This window comes from Halichoeres trimaculatus, unplaced genomic scaffold (genome assembly GCF_033239565.1).
Source record: "Halichoeres trimaculatus isolate MK-OKI-2021-1 unplaced genomic scaffold, fHalTri1.1 fHalTri1_scaffold_16, whole genome shotgun sequence".
In the NCBI taxonomy this organism is placed as follows: domain Eukaryota; kingdom Metazoa; phylum Chordata; class Actinopteri; order Labriformes; family Labridae; genus Halichoeres; species Halichoeres trimaculatus.
The window spans coordinates 3,384,635-3,402,202 of NW_027437194.1; the positions used below are offsets into that span (position 1 = coordinate 3,384,635).

At 39.3% G+C, this 17,568-nt stretch overlaps 1 protein-coding gene across 1 annotated transcript; it reads right to left on the minus strand.

Moving 5' to 3' along the window:
- Window positions 1-5,747: 5,747 nt before the first annotated feature.
- Window positions 5,748-14,742, minus strand: dolpp1 (dolichyldiphosphatase 1). Its single transcript, XM_074689687.1, has 8 exons — window positions 14,598-14,742; window positions 13,827-13,927; window positions 13,620-13,704; window positions 10,878-10,977; window positions 10,525-10,623; window positions 7,428-7,556; window positions 7,206-7,295; window positions 5,748-5,802 (listed from the first exon to the last, which is right to left on the minus strand). Exons 1-8 carry the CDS (start codon window positions 14,671-14,673, stop codon window positions 5,766-5,768), a joined length of 717 nt encoding a protein of 238 aa, XP_074545788.1. The 5' UTR covers window positions 14,674-14,742; the 3' UTR covers window positions 5,748-5,765.
- Window positions 14,743-17,568: the final 2,826 nt, after the last annotated feature.

A 17,568-nucleotide genomic window follows, 5' to 3' on the forward strand; every position in this document is an offset into this window, starting at 1 on the left:
TATGGAAAATCTAAAGGCAGAAACTTGTTTCAAGAAAGTTTGTTTAGGCTGAAATATGAGAAAAACTTCAAAAACCAACCTGGGGGACCATCTCTTGGCTAATGAGGTTAATTTGCCACAGGTTGGTGATGAACCTTGGTATAAAAAGGGCGTTAAAGAGAGGTTAAGTCTCTCAAAAGTGGGAAAATAGAAAGAGGTTCAACAGTTCGTGAAAAACCTGGAAAGAAAATTGTTTGACAGTTAATAAGTTTTTTTCTTTTTTACTCTCTGTACACTTAAGCTAGGGAGGTTTAGCTCATATGTCTGTTATTATCACCGCTGTGACAGTGTTGGATGTAATTCAGCAGATTCAGCAGTCAGACTCAGTCATGTTTTTATTTCAGTGTTCATTAATTTTATTCACTTAAATCCTAAAAAAAAAAAAAAAAAAAAAAAAAAAAAAATTAAAAGAAAGAAAAAGTCTTTAGAAGTCTTGTAATTGAAGCATCAACCTAAAACTGCTGCAGCCTCATTTCTTAGTTATGACATCTTCTTTTAAGATGTAGTTGTGTCAAGATTAAAAAAAATCTATGTGATAAGATACTGGGCCCAAAATTAGATGATAAAAAAAAAGAGAAAAAAAAATCAAGTTTATAGGGACTCACATGCTATAGATGTGGAAAGGCTGCCATCTAGTGGACATGAACCAGCATTTGAAGTAAGGGGAACAACTAAGCTCCACCATTAGAATTGCAAGATGTGACAATTTGTTGATCAATAATGTCATAGGTAATCCAAGAACTACTGTTTTCAAGCTCTTTGCCATTTGTGTTGGGGATAAATCTTTGGGATCTTCTGTTTCACCACAGGACGAAACAGGAAAGAGCGAACAGCAGAGATGTATCTGTGGCTAGGGTAATTTGGCAAGAAAATATGAAAAAAGAAATACAACTTTCTTTTTGCAATAGCTACTGTCTAAAGCAATATTTTTTTTAGACTTGAATCTTGACTTAAGTTGAAAGCGGAGCCAAGGCAACCATAGGCTGAGCAAAATATATCTATATGTAGTTAAGAGTAGTGGTGTGCCAATCAATCTAAATACTGATATACTGATGCCAACGTTGGGATCAGTGTTGATCAATGTTTGGGTGTACAGATTGATACTTAAGTTTCAGTTTCTCTTCTCTAGTACGAATTTAAACACACTTACAAACACAATAGATCTCGATTTGAAAATTGGAAATGTATTGATTTTCATTTTATGTCATTTCGTTGATGTGTGAGAGGAAGTGTGTTTGTAAGGCCCCGTGCGTGACGTGGCTCTCTGTAGTACCACGGTCATTTTTGTGGCTCTTGGTCTCTGACTGGTTGGCCACCCCTGATTTAATGGAGTTAATATAATGTTTGAACCACAGACTGTATATAAAGTGGACAGTGTGGCTCCGCCTTTTACCATTGCCAAAATACCCCTGTTGGAGGCGCCAGTGTTGTGAGAATCTAGAGCTGGGTGACTAAAATAATTATAATCTAATCTCTTCTTGACTCTCCCTCCAGACATGTCTTACAAGACCCCGAAAAACTACACAAGAGCATCAGCTTTCAATCATTGTTAAACATGATGTAAAGCTTTGTTTTTAACCTCGTATAACTAATGAAAACAAAACTTTTCAGAAAAAAGAGGACTTAAATACAAGGCAGCCAAATGGTATCTTCAAATCACCACAACAATCAGACGTGAGAAACATTTCTACTATTTCTTCTAATAATTTTTTTAAGTTTGACTACAGCCCAAATTGAATGACTGGGGAGATAAATTTTTTTGACCAATACTGCAGGCAGCCACCAGGGGGAGCAGTTTTTGTTGTAACCTCACTGAAAGTCAAGCATTCATTAAAAGTATTGAAGTGATGCTTTTTATTGGTGATGTTACAGATACTCCGTCCTTAGTCAGCGCCCATCTCGGGGGTATTTTGGCTTCACTCTTGAACAATGTTTTTTTTTTTTATGTTTATATTTTTATGTGCTCAGTGGTTGCAGTTTATTTGTTGTCTTCCCTTTTAGAGAAAAACTTCTGTGATTTCGAAAAACCTGATTTCTGTTGAGCCGAAGAAGAAACATAAAACCGAACAGTTTGACACTCAGTCAAAGTTTATAAAGGACAACAGGAGTTAAATCTACATGACGTGTAATAGCGAGCTTCATCCAGTGGATGGCAGCAGGCCTGTATTTTGAGCTCAGAGGGCTCTGAATATGAAGAGTCTCATGTTGTTTGTGTACACGTGAAACAAAAAGCCGACATAAATGTGTCGAAACTTTGATTTTTTCAGATACTTACTGATAGAAGAACATTGTTCTGATAGTTATAAGCTTTAGTTTTTTTCATACCACATTTTAAAAAGCCCCTTGACCCCTTGGACCCTGTGAATGGAGGCATTCCCTTCCTTGAAGAGACCACTTGGGTAAAGACAGTTTGGGTTAGGGTTAGATAAGAGGGTTAGGGTCAGGTCATGACCAAACCAAAGTCCAGTTCTTCATAAAGCTTTAAAACCCAGACAGTCTGACAGAGCAAAGTTTGAGCCACTTCTCTGAGGACAGACATCCACTCTCTCTGCAGCCTCTCATTTTGCTAAAACCGTTTTATTTTTGGACACAAAGCAAAGTGCTCCCTGCTCCTCCGAACGGTGCGTGTCGGAGAAAATAGCTAGGAGAAACAAAAATAGGTCGAGGTCTTCCTCATTTTTTATCTAGGCTGTGCTCGATCCCAGCGGGTGTTTGGGGATAGCCTGAGGTTTTGGAGCGGCAAAGTGAATCCGAAATGGAACGGGTCGTTTAAGTAGGGCACATGTTCCTTTTTGACGCTCTGAAAGATGCATGAAAGCAGGAAGGAGGGAAGGAGGGAAGGCCGGGCATTCTCAGGCAGGGTTTGGAGGTAAACGAAGAGCTCTGCGAGACAGTCTTTTCTCAACGCTAAAGGAAAGACAGAAAGAAAGAAACTGAACAGAGGGAGGTTTTTTAAAATAGTCAGCAACACGAGGACTCTACTGCCAAAACACCACACATTAATACGCCTCTGACAGTTGTTTCTTCCTAAAACACTTTGTCCTACCCTTCATGCTTTTTATCATACAGTCAAAATCCATGTTTCATTGACTATCCTGCTTCATATAGCTTCTTAATCTTAATCTTTTAGAGTGTATTTCAATCTTTTGATGTAAAAATTTGTATTTGTTCAATGTTTGTTTTGTCATCTTCCCAAATCTCAGTCGTTTCCATTGTTTTTCATTTAAATTTATTTATTTTCATTTTTAACCTCCAAAAACTCATGAAAACGAAACTTTCCAGGAAAAAAGAGGACTTGAACATGATGCAGCCCAATAATATTTTTATATCACCATGGATACAGATGTGAGAAAAATTTCTACCAGGTGCATTTATTTTTTAAAGTTTGACCACAGCCCATCTGGAATGACTGGGGAGATGGATTTTTTGACCTATACTGCAGCCAGCCACCAGGGGGAGCAGTTTTTGTGGCAAGATGACATCACTTATTACTACTTTTTTGGGAAAATTTCTGGAGCAACTGTGTCATTATTATCATTGTTAGGGCTAGACATGCAGCGATCGATTGATTGATCGGCGCCAACTCCCTTAATTTTGGGGGATCGATGATCGGGCCACAGTTAGGTAGAAGTCTAGGTAGTTGGGTCATAAACTCTCTCTTTGGTATAAAATCGACACACCTTTATTAGAGATCTGGGTTCCTTAGATATACATCTAGCTAAGTCAATTAAATGAAACAGACCTTGATTAAAAAAAAAGTCTAAATAAGATATGCAGAGATCGAGCGATCAGTGCCGATTCCCTTAATTTTGGGAGATCGGAGATCGGCCCATCCTTACATATGAAACTGATCTTATATTCCTCCAGGAAGGTCTGACAGCCTTTTGCTTTTTTTTTGCTGAGACCTAAAACTCAGGAAACTTAATTAGTTGTTTCAGTTAAAACATCAAGATTTTATTGTTTCACAGGTATTGGTCAATTATTTTCATTAAAATAAGATTGGAACATTTAAGGTATATGCTGTCAGGTATAAAAAATAAAAATTGGTATCGTCCCAAATCGGTATCCGCAGGTCAGGCTTTTTAAAGATCGGTGATTGGCCAGAAAATTGTGAAGTTTCCATCCACAACCAAATACTAACACAGGGATGATTATCAAATATGAGCAGACATGGCTTGAATATTTTGCCAGAGAAATGAATCAATGAAAAGTAAAGTTTAGACATTTCTAGAACAAGCGCAACATATTTCATATATCGTATAACCCAAGCTCATATTAATGATGTATCATGTTGTTACTGATGTCACCAACCAGCTGCTTTTGTTCCATGAACCAAAGCGAAAAACCTCTGAAGCTCCAAAGGAGACGCCGGAGCCTTGTGTTGTACATAAACACATTTTATTCAGCCTGATATAGGTTACACATGGAAAAAAGAATCAAATTCTAAGAGAACTACTCCCCTTTGTGGAGCTAATGATATGACAGTTTTAAATCAGCTTCAGATCCCCCGCTGACAGCTTCAACACCAGCTGCCGTGGGCTGTGAGGATATTAAGCATAATCGCATGCTACGACTGACCTGAGGCTTTTTTTCTCTTCCTTTCTTCTAAAATAATACAAAAAGGAAACACATCCCTTCGGAAGTTGTCGTGTGTGTTTTCTCACTAAAGTGATATGGAATGTTATTTTGGAAATGCAGGTTTTAAAAAACAGAAAAGGAAACAGCAGAAAACAATATGAAACAAAACAGAGTTAAAAAATAAAAACAGGAAAAACTGTTTCCCAGAATTCTGTTCCCTGGCTGCTACTGTGAGTGAGGCGTTCAATAACACACACACACACACAAAAAAAACACCTCAGTCCAAAGCGTTCAACAACAAAAACCTGCTGCTGTGATTCAGTCTCAGAAACCACAACCTGGATGCTGAACAGCACGTTCGGTACGTTCAATTTACACAGCTCGCAGATCAGCTTTGGAGTCTAGGATATTAGGACTGACAGTCGATACAAAGCAAAGACTGAGGAGGGGAAACAAGGGGAGGATCTTAACATTAACTAGTGTTAGTCGTCTTTTTTCTTTCTTACGTCTAAATGTCACAAAGTGCAAATTTTCCTTTATATTACAGAACCAATTTTTGTAAGAAATTCTTTTTTTTATTATTTTATAACAATGAAAAATGGAAAAAACCTAACCATAACCCCACCTCCCTCCCCGCTCCGCCCCACCAGCTATCATCAGAAGAGTTAAAAAAAGGAATCACTAAATACATGCTGCAATGACGCCCACCCATCGGTCCAACCCAAGCCTCCTTTCAGGGCTCCTCCCGTCTCTTACAGTACACTGTTACTGTCAGCGTGCGCGTAGAGTTAAAATATATATATTAATCTATCATTAAATAGTATGCCTCTTGCACAGTCTTGCATGCACTGAAGAGCATTGTGGGCAAGCTGTACAAGAAGGAGAGGCGTGTGGACGGACTTGCTCAGGCTGTAGGCTCCGGGTCAGGTCCAGGCACTCTGTCGCCACCTGTAAACGGTTTCCGCCCTCGTCTCCTCGCAACCGCGTCGGTCCAGAAGATGGTTCTCCAGTGTGTTTTTATCAAGTGAGCTTTTGTTTTTTCTGTGTGTACAAGAGATTGTGTGTGTTTGTGTCTATCTGGGGTGTGTGTGTGTGTGTTTTTGTGGTCCTAAACTCAGTTTCACAAAAAAGAAAAAGATATGTGCACATCACTGAAGTTTTGTTCCGAGCTTTCGTTGTCTGTTCCTAGAAGGAGAAAACAAACAAAAAGAAACAGTGCTTGATATTTCAGAAAAATCTTTGGTACCTCTAAATTTCTCACTGTGGATGTGTCAGTGTCTGTGTCTGCCTCAAACCCTCTCCCCTGCCTGGATTTAGATATTTTGGTTGTTTTGAGACATTTCTGTGCAGAGAGAAGCGCAGTTACCACAGATAATCACAGCGCACCCAAGTGACTTTGCGTGTTGATTAGCAAGTGGAAGAAGCTAATCAGAGTGGCTACGATAGCAGACGTAGCATAAAGAAAGAAAAAAACAACCAAAGGGAAACGAAACACCAAACAGATAAAGCTTTTTCCTAAACGGGTGTGATGGCTCAACTTCCACTTACTTTCAGGAACTTGGAGACAAGCGACAAGCGTTAGCATTCTGCTAACCAGGTATGTGTCAAATACCCGTGATTAGCTTGTGCTAACATGCTAAGTCTGGAGCACAGCTCTCAAGTCTCTCACATGTAGAAACGTGATGCTAGAGGTGGTTGCTTGGCTAGTGGGCGTGTTCATGTAGTCACAGTCTGAGGCTGAGGGTGTGTGCTGCCGCTGGCACTGAGCCAAGGAGGAGGAGCCCAGTTTGAATGTTGTGTTTACAAACAAGTAACAAAAATTCTTGCAGACCCTACCTTTGAGGTTCGTTTTAGCCCACTTTGTACAGAAATATTTTGAAAATGGTCAAAATAAATTGCCGCAGTTGGTGTAGCCCACGATCTCAGCGGAAACGCTGAAAGGCTAAACTTTTGTTGCGGTGCGCAAACCAGACGACAACAGCAGTAAGAATGGCGGACTATCATGTTTTGCTTGTGCTGCTGAATCTGTTGACTATCTTAAAACAATTTGTAAATTGGTCGCACCACTTCAGCAAAGAAAAAGATTCATACACACCAGATGATCAGCCCACTTCTTCTTTGGCCGTCGTCTAAAGGCCTGGCATGCGTACTACAGCGTTTTTAGCCCCCCAGTGTTTTGGTGTAAACACAGATTATTTTTTTTACTGTTTTTTTGTGTTTTAGGGTGACATGTTGAAACAGTGTCTGACGCACCCTGTTGCACAAACCCCCTTCCCTCTGATTGGCCAGCCTTCTGGAGGCCTGTCAGGGCCAGGACAGAGCAGACCTTGGTGTTTGAGGCCCACCCTCTGACACTAACTGGATCCTTACGCAATGTTTTCATTATTTTAGCAAGTCTTGTGAAGATCCCATAAAAGTATCATAGAAGTGAACATGTAGCTGTTTGAAAATTTACACACACTTATTAAAAACATCCAGCATTGCTACTTTGTATCCACATCTAAAATATTAAAAAGCATTACACCTCTTCTTTAATGATGGAAAAACACTTATGTCAAGTTTGACCGAGTAACAAATGTTTCTCTTACCTCGCCTCTGATCTGGTCACTGTATACTCAAACCACAAGATGTTGGGGATCAGGCTCGTGTCTCGCACCAGGAAGTACTCTGATATCGGCCTGTCAGTGGTGAAAGAGGAAAAGTGAAGGAGCACATAATTAGAGCAGTTTAAGACACGAATCGAGGCTGAGGAGAAAACCGTCTTCCCCTGCGACACAAAAAGGAAGCAGAGAAATGAGGGCGCCACTTACCATGCTGCTATTTTGGGGAATAATGGTGTCAGCACCTCTTGTGTGAAAAAGAACCAGACGATGCCAATCGTACTACCGGCCACGCCGCCGTAGAAAACCTGGCTCCAGGTGTGATACAACAGATACACCCTGACGACAAATGAGAGTGAGAAAAATAAAAAAATAACCCAGACTCATTTAACAGCAAAACACACAGTGAGGCGAACAACACTTCCTGTATTCTGCCTGGAGCAGAACAGAAGAAACTTTTAAAGATGTGATGTATGAAAACTCTGCTTACAGACTACGACTGCTGCCAATCTCTCACAGAGACGGTGCATTACCCCAAACTGCTGACTGCTTTCTGTGCAATTAGCCATCAGCGACCTACAAACTGTTCTCTGGGGCCAGGAATATATTGATGATGAGGATAAGCACATACTGGTTGGTTTCCTGGACAGACACAAGTCTAGTTTTCCATCGTCTTGTCCAAATGTGGTTGCTGAAGCACTGCTTTTATCTGTTATACATTAAATTGACGGGATCTATAGACATGCCGCAGCTTCAACTCTTAAGCCCCAGGACTCTGTAAACCACCGGCTCTCAGATTAATAACTGCTGACTGATGCAATATCACACCGGCATCCTCCTCATGAACAGAGACAAACACTGGTTTTGTCTGTATATAAAGCCCATACTGACAAGCTTCCTTCTTCTGTTACAACCTTACACCTTACACATTACGGTACAAATCTTGAGTCTTATTTGTGTGGCCCACAGAAACAAAGAGAAAGGGTTATCAGTCAACTTCACACTCTATCTTTAAATGTGAGTAACCAGGTTAGAAATCTAGGGGTGATACTGCACTCAGACCTGAACTTTAACAGCCACATCAAATCAACAACATCAGCTGCTTTTTTACCATCTTAAAAACATTGCCAGGGTTAAAGGAATAGCAGGGTGTATGCTGAAATCCTTGAGGTTAAATTCAATACCTATTTAAGACTTTTTTTAAAAACCTTTCAAAAATCTTAAGACCTCATCGCGACTTTTAGCTGTCGTTAGCGACCGATCTTTGACAGTTGTAGTTTGCATTTTAACATAAATTAGGTAAGAAGCAATAAAGCTTGAAAAATAAATGAAACTAAAGGCAGATTAACTGACATTCCCATTACCACAAAAAGTAACAGAAAAAAACAAGAATTTATTCAATCATTGTCAAAATTAAGGACATGTACTCGAGACTGTGTTATTTGCTTTCTATCAGCGTTACATTCGGACAGCTACTAAACTACTGTACAAACTGACTTTGTTGTCACATTAGCCTTCGGATATGTTGGTACGTATAGCCCGTGCCTCACAAAATTACAACTTTGCTTGTTGTCACGTCTCAAACACCAGCGCTACGTTACTGTATTGATAAATACCTTATCTCATCGCGTTGTATCCAGTAAAAAAGTGATTTGAACAAAGAAAATTTGTTCCAAAACAACTGAGATCAGGGGAAGATTTCTCTGAATCCTAAGAATCCAAAATCCCAGGTCATCAAAAGTCTGAGACATTTTCTCAGGAGGCTTGAGAAACTCTTCTGATCTAGAGTGAAATATTTTGAGATGCTAAAGCTTTTTCTAGATCCTCACGCTGGTCTGTGATGAGTGTGACGAGCTGAATGATCGTCCAATCACCAGATGTGGTTATTTTTGAAGGTTCAGACCCTGAAAACATTTTCCAACCAGATGGACTGTTTCCGTGGAGGTAGGGCTGAACAATTTATCATTTTCAGATCGAAATCGCAATTTTAGACAATGCAACTTTGAGATCGCCAAAGCAGCAATTTTTTGCAGCGCTCAGGATCTGTTGTGTCAAGTATTATACACATTCTGTTTTACAAATTTGTAGACAATCTATATGTTAAAAGTGCTGGTAGGCAGGTCAACCACACAAAGCCTCTGTTTAGGAGTAGAAGTTGATGAAAACAGATTATTTATCATCACTATTGACAATTAAAATATCGTGAATTGCAATATCTGCCGGAAAAATTGGATCTTTTCCTAAAATCATTCAGCTCTACATGTGAATATCCCGAAGCTTGATTTGAAGAAAATCGTGAATCGAATTGAAATCACAATATCTGTCAGAAAAATCACAATTCAATCTTTTCTTAAAATCGTGGAGGATATATGAAGCTGTTTGTCTGGCGTGTCCGGTTAGTTTGTAACAGATGCAAGAAGGAAAATAAATATTCATAGATACTTTTGGAGTCAAAGCTTGAACACCAATAAAATATAATACCTCATAACATTAGGATTAAGACTTTTTAATACTTTTTAAGGGCCTTAATTTTCCCACAACTGATTTATCAACTTTTATTACTTTTTAAGACCCCCTGAATAGTGTCTAAACCTGACTTAGAGAGACTGATCCACGCATTTGTCTCCAGCAGGTTAGATTACTGTAACGGCCTCCTCACTGGATTCTCAAAATGAGCTGTAAGACAGCTGCAGTACATCCAGAACGCTGCTGCTTGGGTCCTGACCAGAACCAGGAACTAGACCATAATAGTCCAGTGCTCAGGTCTCTGCACTGGCTTCCTGTGGCTCAGAGAATAGACTTTAAAACAGCTCTGCTTGTTTACAAGTCTCTTCATGGTCTAGCACCAAAGTACGTCTCGGACATGCTGGAGCGATATGAACCAACTCGCTTGGGCATGGTATGGATAACCAGTGTGACCGCACTACCGAAACGGTTCAACCTGTGCCATAAAAGGACTAAAGTTTGGTACCCAGCCTTAGTAAATAGAGAATAAAATATAAGGTTTAATGTTGAAATAAGAAGAATTTTCTTAGATTACTGCATAACAAGGAACTACTACTGTGAAATCTGGACCAGGACATGTCCCTCATAAGCTTAAAGTCAATGTCTCCAACAGGATTCTTTAAGTCTGACAGTTAAAAGTCACATCACACTGAACAAATCTGCTGTGATAAGTCTTATGACAGTAACAGATATAACAAAGATGCTATTGTTAACTTTAAATCAAGACCACGATTCAGTATTTGACCTTTAAAGCTAATGTTTCTGCGTTCAGCTGTGGTTTGGGTTTGGGGCGGTCCCTTACCTGCTGTATGAGACTGATAAGGCTATGCCCAACAGGACGATGGACAGTATGTGTCTCCATAGCAGGTCCACACATCGAGCATTGTTTGTTTGATGCATTCTGCAAAAAAAAAAGAGCTCAGCATAAGTTCACACCATCACATCCAGCTCATGTAAAAATAAGAATAAAACCCTGACACATGTATTCTTAACATGCTGAACTCAACATTTAAAATTTTACAGAACATGTTCACCCAGTTTCTAATTTATGAAAAACACACTGCTGGCTACTTTCAGTTCTTTAAAGAGTTTCAGAGCCACATGCTTCAACCCTTAAACCTCCAAAATACACACGCACAAAACAAACAGGCTTACCTTAAATAAAGGAAAAGAAAGAAGTAAACAACAAAGAACCAGATAAGCTGGGAGTGACTGGAGGGCATCCCATACTCTGTGTGTACAGTTGAGTGAGCCCCTGCAGAAAGACCAAAGAGCAGGATATCAGCATTTACAAAAGGCCTTCAAAAGACCTGCTGAGCAAATAACAGAAGGGTTTGTTAAAAAGAGAGACGTCCCCTACATCTCCAGGATGTATAAATAGTTTGTTCTTTCATCGACAGGAAAGATAACAGTCATTATTTTGTCATTTTCAACCAGAATGCCCAACTATTCTTCAACTCTGGATGTTTTGTATTTTTAAAACCTCAGAATCTTTGTGTTTGGGACCACGGGACCACCGTGTCTGTTACAGGTAGGGACAGGTATCAATAACCAGAAACTGTTCAATCCTTCGACACCATTAGCCATCATACTGAACGATTTTTGTTGATTCTTTACGTTAAGCCAGAGCGGCTGGACCTTACATCAACGTCACATGGCGTGCATCAATTACACTCATCAGTCAGGGGCAGGATTTCCAAGACAACAGCAGAGATATAGAAGCAATCTAAAGCTTGCCAACAACGCAAAGTGCAATTTGTGCAACACCATAATATCATGCATGGGTGGCAACACCAGCAACTCAAATACTAAGAGTTTCATGTCATATTCATTTCCATAAAAACTCAATAAAATGTCGTTGACACAGAACAACCTGAAAAGTTACCGGAAACTCACAGGACAAACTGATAAAGGAATCCAAAAAGAATCAGATCAATAAGCGGAATCAGTAACAGCAACTAATCTCTGGTTTCAGGAGTTGTTTTGACTTCCTTTCCAAACAAAATAAACTCTGAACAGAACTTAGCCGAAGTATCAGCATCATGTAGTGCTTTAAATTTATAAAAACAAGAATTAGACCACAGTGATTCTTTATTTCTTAAAAGAAGGCTACCATATCTAAAGATGAGTATTGATGAGGTTTTTCTTTATACAAATGCCCTTGTTGATTCTACTTGAAAGTGGTTACAGCAATGTTTTGAGTCGTTCGGAACACTGAACTTGCCGCAGTTATGCTAGAGTCAGCCATGAACCTGCACATACCTTTTCTACAATCTTCCTGTTTGAAGACATTTACCTAAAGTTGAAGTTCTGGTTTAAAACTGAAGTTACACCAATGTATAGGCCTGTCACGATAATCAATAAATCAAGTAACCGAACAATAAATAAAAACGTCCTCGGTAAGTTTGCCAGCCTGGATAAACTGACACGTGCATGTTTGTTTTCCTCCTCTCTTTCGACCAAAGAGGCTGAATGAGAAGATGGCTCACTACGTCTATCTTTCCTAACATCGGGGTGCATAGGTTCTATAGCGGATTTAGCAGATTTATAGCGGAGTGAGCATCTGTGAAAAATGCGATCTTTGGGGTGAAGACGGGGCTGCTCGCGCGTACACACGGAGAGAGCTGAAGCGAGCATCCAGAGGTGTAAGGAGGAAACACACGCTAATATGAGTGACGGCACCAAAGATACGGTACTTGAGCTGCCTGCCACAGTCCCAGTGTGGGAATATTTTGTTTTTTATCAGAATGAACAAAGTGTGAGCTCATGAACACCAACGAGCTGATATGTCGCATTTGTTTGAAAATAGTGGCGACGAAGAAGAAGAAGGGGAGGTGCAGCGGAGCCTTGTTCTTTGACAATCCGCTCTTACTGAGGCTTTTGGTCGGCAAAGTAAATAGAAATAAAAGCGCCAAATGGTGGGCGCTCAAAGACAGATACATTGCCAAAGAAATGCAGCCCTTCAATACAGTTGAAAGCCAGAAATGTTAAAAATGTTTGACAGACAGTACAGATTGACTGGGAAAAAGGACATGTTACGAACAATTCAGGAACTGTATAAACTCCCTTTTATTTAGGCTATAGTTTTTATTGTTGGTTTTTTTTATTTTGGAGTTTCGTTTTTTCTTGAGAGACAGGGTCTATGTTTTATTGTTTTTGATTAGTATTAATTATTTTCATTGACATGTATTTTTTTCTAAAAGAGTCCATTTCATTTTTATTGTAATTTTTTTCTCTTTCTTGTTAAATTTATTATATTTTTTGTTTAATTTATTTTATTTAAAAGATCCTGACCTTTTAATTACAGTTAAATAATCTCTTTTGATATGATGTACTCACTTTATTACCCCATTTATCATAATTACATCAATGAAAAAATGAAAAAAAAAATCAAAATAATATTGACAATAATATCGTTTATCGGCAATAATATTTTGGAAAATTATCGTCTAGCAAAATTTGTTGTCATGACAGGCCTACCAATGTACCTAGCTAACTGCTTGCAATTTCCTGTTGATATTAGCATCAAGCTACTACATTGGGGGGTGTATAACATGTTGAATGTACTGTATAGGAATCTGGAGAGAGAGAGTAATTTACAATTCTTTGTGAGTTCAGTTCTTCAGTAAAACTTCATGAAGAAAATCCTGAAACTGTTATCATCTGCTAAGCTGAGTCACCTGGGGCGATGCGCTGAATCTTATCAATTCTTAACAGGAACCGGCTTTCAATACCCATCCCCTATCATAAAAAGCCCACGTTTGGTTATAATGCCATCTCATTGAGTTAACACAAGATTTGACACCTTACAGGTTTGCTTTTTGTGTGACTGATATCATAGGTAGATGTTATGTTGCAAGTTACCTGATCCTGTTATCAACTAGTTGCATCATTTACCTGCACATGGGCGCGGCTCTCTGAGAATGTGCTTAAGCAGCCAGTTCACCCCTTCATTCAGAATGAGCCCACCGAAGAAGGAGATCTGTGTGGAGAAATGCACACGTCAACATGTGGGCTTATAGAAGAGATAAGACCAGTGTGACAGATTTTCAGCAAAGTGACTAAATGAAAGTGATGCTCTTGTTCTGCAAGTGCAAAACTCACCGTATGCAGCTCCCGTTTAAACACTATGAGTGTGACAAATCCCACAAGGATTGCAATGGGCAGGAGGCTGATGTAGGCCAGTGCATGTCCCGTCAGATCACCTAAAATAAATCAACACATGAATAAAGTTTGGGGATTACATAAAAAGCTCAGAGAAGCTACATAGCAGTGGTGGGAGTGACACTTGGAGGTACTCAGTGAACCCGGATGGATAAAATGTTCAACTCTAGAAACAAAGTGTGACGCTACTTTGTTTAAGACACTTTACAATGATTTTTTAAAATATGAAACCGAAACATTTTATTATACAGAATTAGAAAGCTTCGAGTTATTTTGTTTTTGATGGTTATATCAATCAGAATCAGACCATGGAGCAAGCTAACACCTTAGCTGTAGCAGCGGCTACTTTCCTGTAAGGCGATTTAGCCTTTATTATCCAGCTCTGTGAAACAGATATTGTCACGATAAGGGTGCTTTAATGTTTTTGAATATTTACTAAATGACTTTGCACATTTTGGTGTTTTCAAATAGGACATTTCAAAGCCGATATTGAAACAGCTACCATGCTAACTAGCCTTCATTGTGGACGTTGGCTCGAACTGCGCATGCGGCGCTGTCTCACAGTTTGGCAGTCCGGGCTTCATTCCCCGCTGAGCTCGAGCTTTCACAGCAGCTCCAGCACCACAGCAGCAAATAAATCCACGCACGCCTCGAAAATTACACAGCGGCTGCTTGTGTCATAGAAAAGAGAAATACACCAGGTTTACTCACCCTCGGGAAACTCTACGTGTGTCAAAGATATGGACCGCCATCGAGGTGGTGCCGAGCACTGCTCTTCCAACGCCATCTTACCCGGACACAGCCGGGCTGTCCCAGTGAAACGCCCCAGACACGTGCTCGACCAATGGGGAGGGAGCTGTGCGCTGGAGCGGGCCCCGGCAGCAGAGGAGCTGTCCAATCCCAGGCGCACAGCGAAGATGAGATATTTAGCCCATAGAGGAGAATTATTGAATGAGCAAAAAAACACACAAGTCCAGAGCCCCACATTAAAGCAGAGATCTGAACCCATTCAAAAACTGACTGTATTTTCATTATTATTAATTCTGCGTGGCTTACATATGCACCAGGTTTATCAAATAAACGACCATCAGCTACCTAAGTAGTTGGTACTTGACTAAAACATTATAAAAGTGTCTTATCCAAACATTATTATTATTATTATTATTTTTTACATTTACATTAGACTTCTTTAAAATAAAATAAAAAAATCTATTATGAAATCATGCCTTCTTTCATAAAAATAGGACTGCAAATAGCTATCAACTTAGCATTTGCAGTTAAATTAGAGGTGAAAAAGCCAAAAAACAAAAAACAAACAAACAAAAAAAACCAATAAAAATCAATCATACATTATTATTACTGTTATAATTTTATTTTTATTATTATTTTGTCTTTTATTGTTTTTATTATTATTATTTATAATTTTATTATTATTATCTATCATTATTTTATTGATTTTTTATTTATTATTAATCATTATTTTATTGATTTTTTTTGTTTTTTTTTTGTTTTGTTTTTTCACACTTTATGATAATAATAATAATAATGATAATAATAATAATAATAATAATAATAATAATAATAATAATAATAATAATAATAATATGTATTTCCTTATACATAATATTTATTTTGAGCCCCATTAGCTTACACAAAGTGGTTGCAAGTCCATAAAAACAAATGTGCAACAGAAACCAAGTGTATAGAATTTAAAAAAATAAATACATAGTGCAACTAAGTATGGATAAGTAGCTTAATACTACAAACTAGCTTAGCTTGGTATGTATTATTCTGTATTCACGCAGGATTTTACTGAAAGTGGGTTAGCTCTTCTTTAAACATGAAACTTTGGCTGTCTTTAAAATCAGGTTTATCACAGAACTTTTGTGTTAGACAGCTGAAAGCATAAATTGATTACCAATATTTAAACTGCATTCTCCCCCTCTGCCTTAAAACAGTCTGACCCATGTGTAATGAGTAGAAGTCGCCCTGTCAAGCTTTGAAAACTTGCTCAGAGTTATTGTTAGTGTTGGGCACCCTCCTCTGGACTTACACTGAATCACCACAGAGCTTCATCTTCTTTAACTATGCATCCTGTTTCAGACGCTCTGTAGGAGCTTAAGTGAAAGACAAAGGTGACCTTTAATAAATATTCAGTGTTTGGTAAAAAAGGGAACAATTAGTTGAGGAAATATAGGCTGTAACACTAAAAAAATCCAAGACATGACATCAATTACATGCTGATACCTGCCAATAAACCAAATTATTGGTCAACTCACATTTAATATTGATTATTCCATGAAAAAATATTGTTAGATTGAGTAAAAATGGCTTTAAAGTCATAATCTCTATGGCAACCACTTCATGCCTGAATGTGCTGAATAGTCCAGTCTGCTCTCCAACAGAATTCATCAGACTTTGGTCAAGAGACTAATTATGGATTGTCAGGAACTGTTTCTCCACCTACTGGAGGTTAGTCGTAGCTGCAAGCCGGGCCTGTTCATCACCACTTGTGGCTCCAATTATCTGGATTCTGATTAAGTCATAGGGTGAGGGAGAGAGAAGAGTAGTACTGCAAGTAAAGAAGAGTGAGTGCAGGGAGAGAGAAGAGTACTAATGCATGAAGAAAGAAGAGTGATAGTGCAGGGAGAGAGAAGAGCAATAATAACAGGTGACAGAAGAGTGATCATGCATAAAGAAAAATGACAGTGCAGGTAGAGAAAAGTGATAATGCAGAGAAGGAAAAGAGTGGTACTGCAAGTACAAAAAAATGAATGCAGGGAGAAAAAAGGATGAGAGCAGGGAGAGAGAAGAGTGATGGTGCAGGGAGAGAGAAGAGAAGTACTGCAAGTACAGAAAAGTGAATGCAGATAGAGAAAAGAGTAGTACTGCAAGTAGAGAAGAGTGATAGTGCAGGGAGAGAGAAGAATGAGAGCGCGGAGAGAGAAGAGTGATGGTGCAGGGGGAGAGAAGAGTGATGGTGCAGGGAGAGAGAAGAGTGATAATGCAGGGAGAGATAAGTGATAATGCAGGGAAGGAGAAGACTAGTACTGCACGTAGAGAAGACTGAGTGCAGGGAGAGAGAAGAGTGATGGTGCAGGGAGAGAGAAGAGTGATGGTGCAGGGAGAGAGAAGAGTGATGGTGCAGGGAGAGAGAAGAGTGATGGTGCAGGGAGAGAGAAGAGTGATGGTGCAGGGAGAGAGAAGAGTGATGGTGCAGGGAGAGAGAAGAGTGATAATGCAGGGAGAAATGAGTGATAATGCAGGGAAGGAGAAGACTAGTACTGCAAGTAGAGAAGACTGAGTGCAGGGAGAGAGAAGAGTGATAATGAAGGGAAGGAGAAAAGAAGTACTGCAAGTACAGAAGAGTGAATGCAGGGAGAGAAAAGAATGGGAGCAGGGAGAGAGAAGACTGATTTTGCAGGTAGAGAAGAGTAAATATGCAGGGAAGGAGAAGAGTGGTACTGCATGTAGAGAAGACTGAGTGCAGGGATAGAGAAGAGTGATAATGCAGGGAGAGAGAAGAGTAGTACTGCAAGTAGAGAAGAGTGATAATGCAGGGAGAGAGAAGAATGAGAGCGGGGAGAGAGAAGAGTGATAGTACAGGGAAAGAGAAGAGCAATTCTGCATAAAGAAAGAAATGTGACAGTTCAGGGAGAGAGAAGAGTGATTATGCAGGTAG

Coding starts and splice junctions, on each gene's coding strand:
- dolpp1 (XM_074689687.1), bottom strand. CDS start 14,673: ATGGCGTTGGAAGAGCAGTGCTCGGCACCACCTCGATGGCGGTCCATA. Junction 7,296..7,427: donor TTCCCCAAAATAGCAGCATG/GTAAGTGGCGCC, acceptor CACCACTGACAG/GCCGATATCAGAGTACTTCC. Junction 5,803..7,205: donor GTGACCAGATCAGAGGCGAG/GTAAGAGAAACA, acceptor TTCTCCTTCTAG/GAACAGACAACGAAAGCTCG.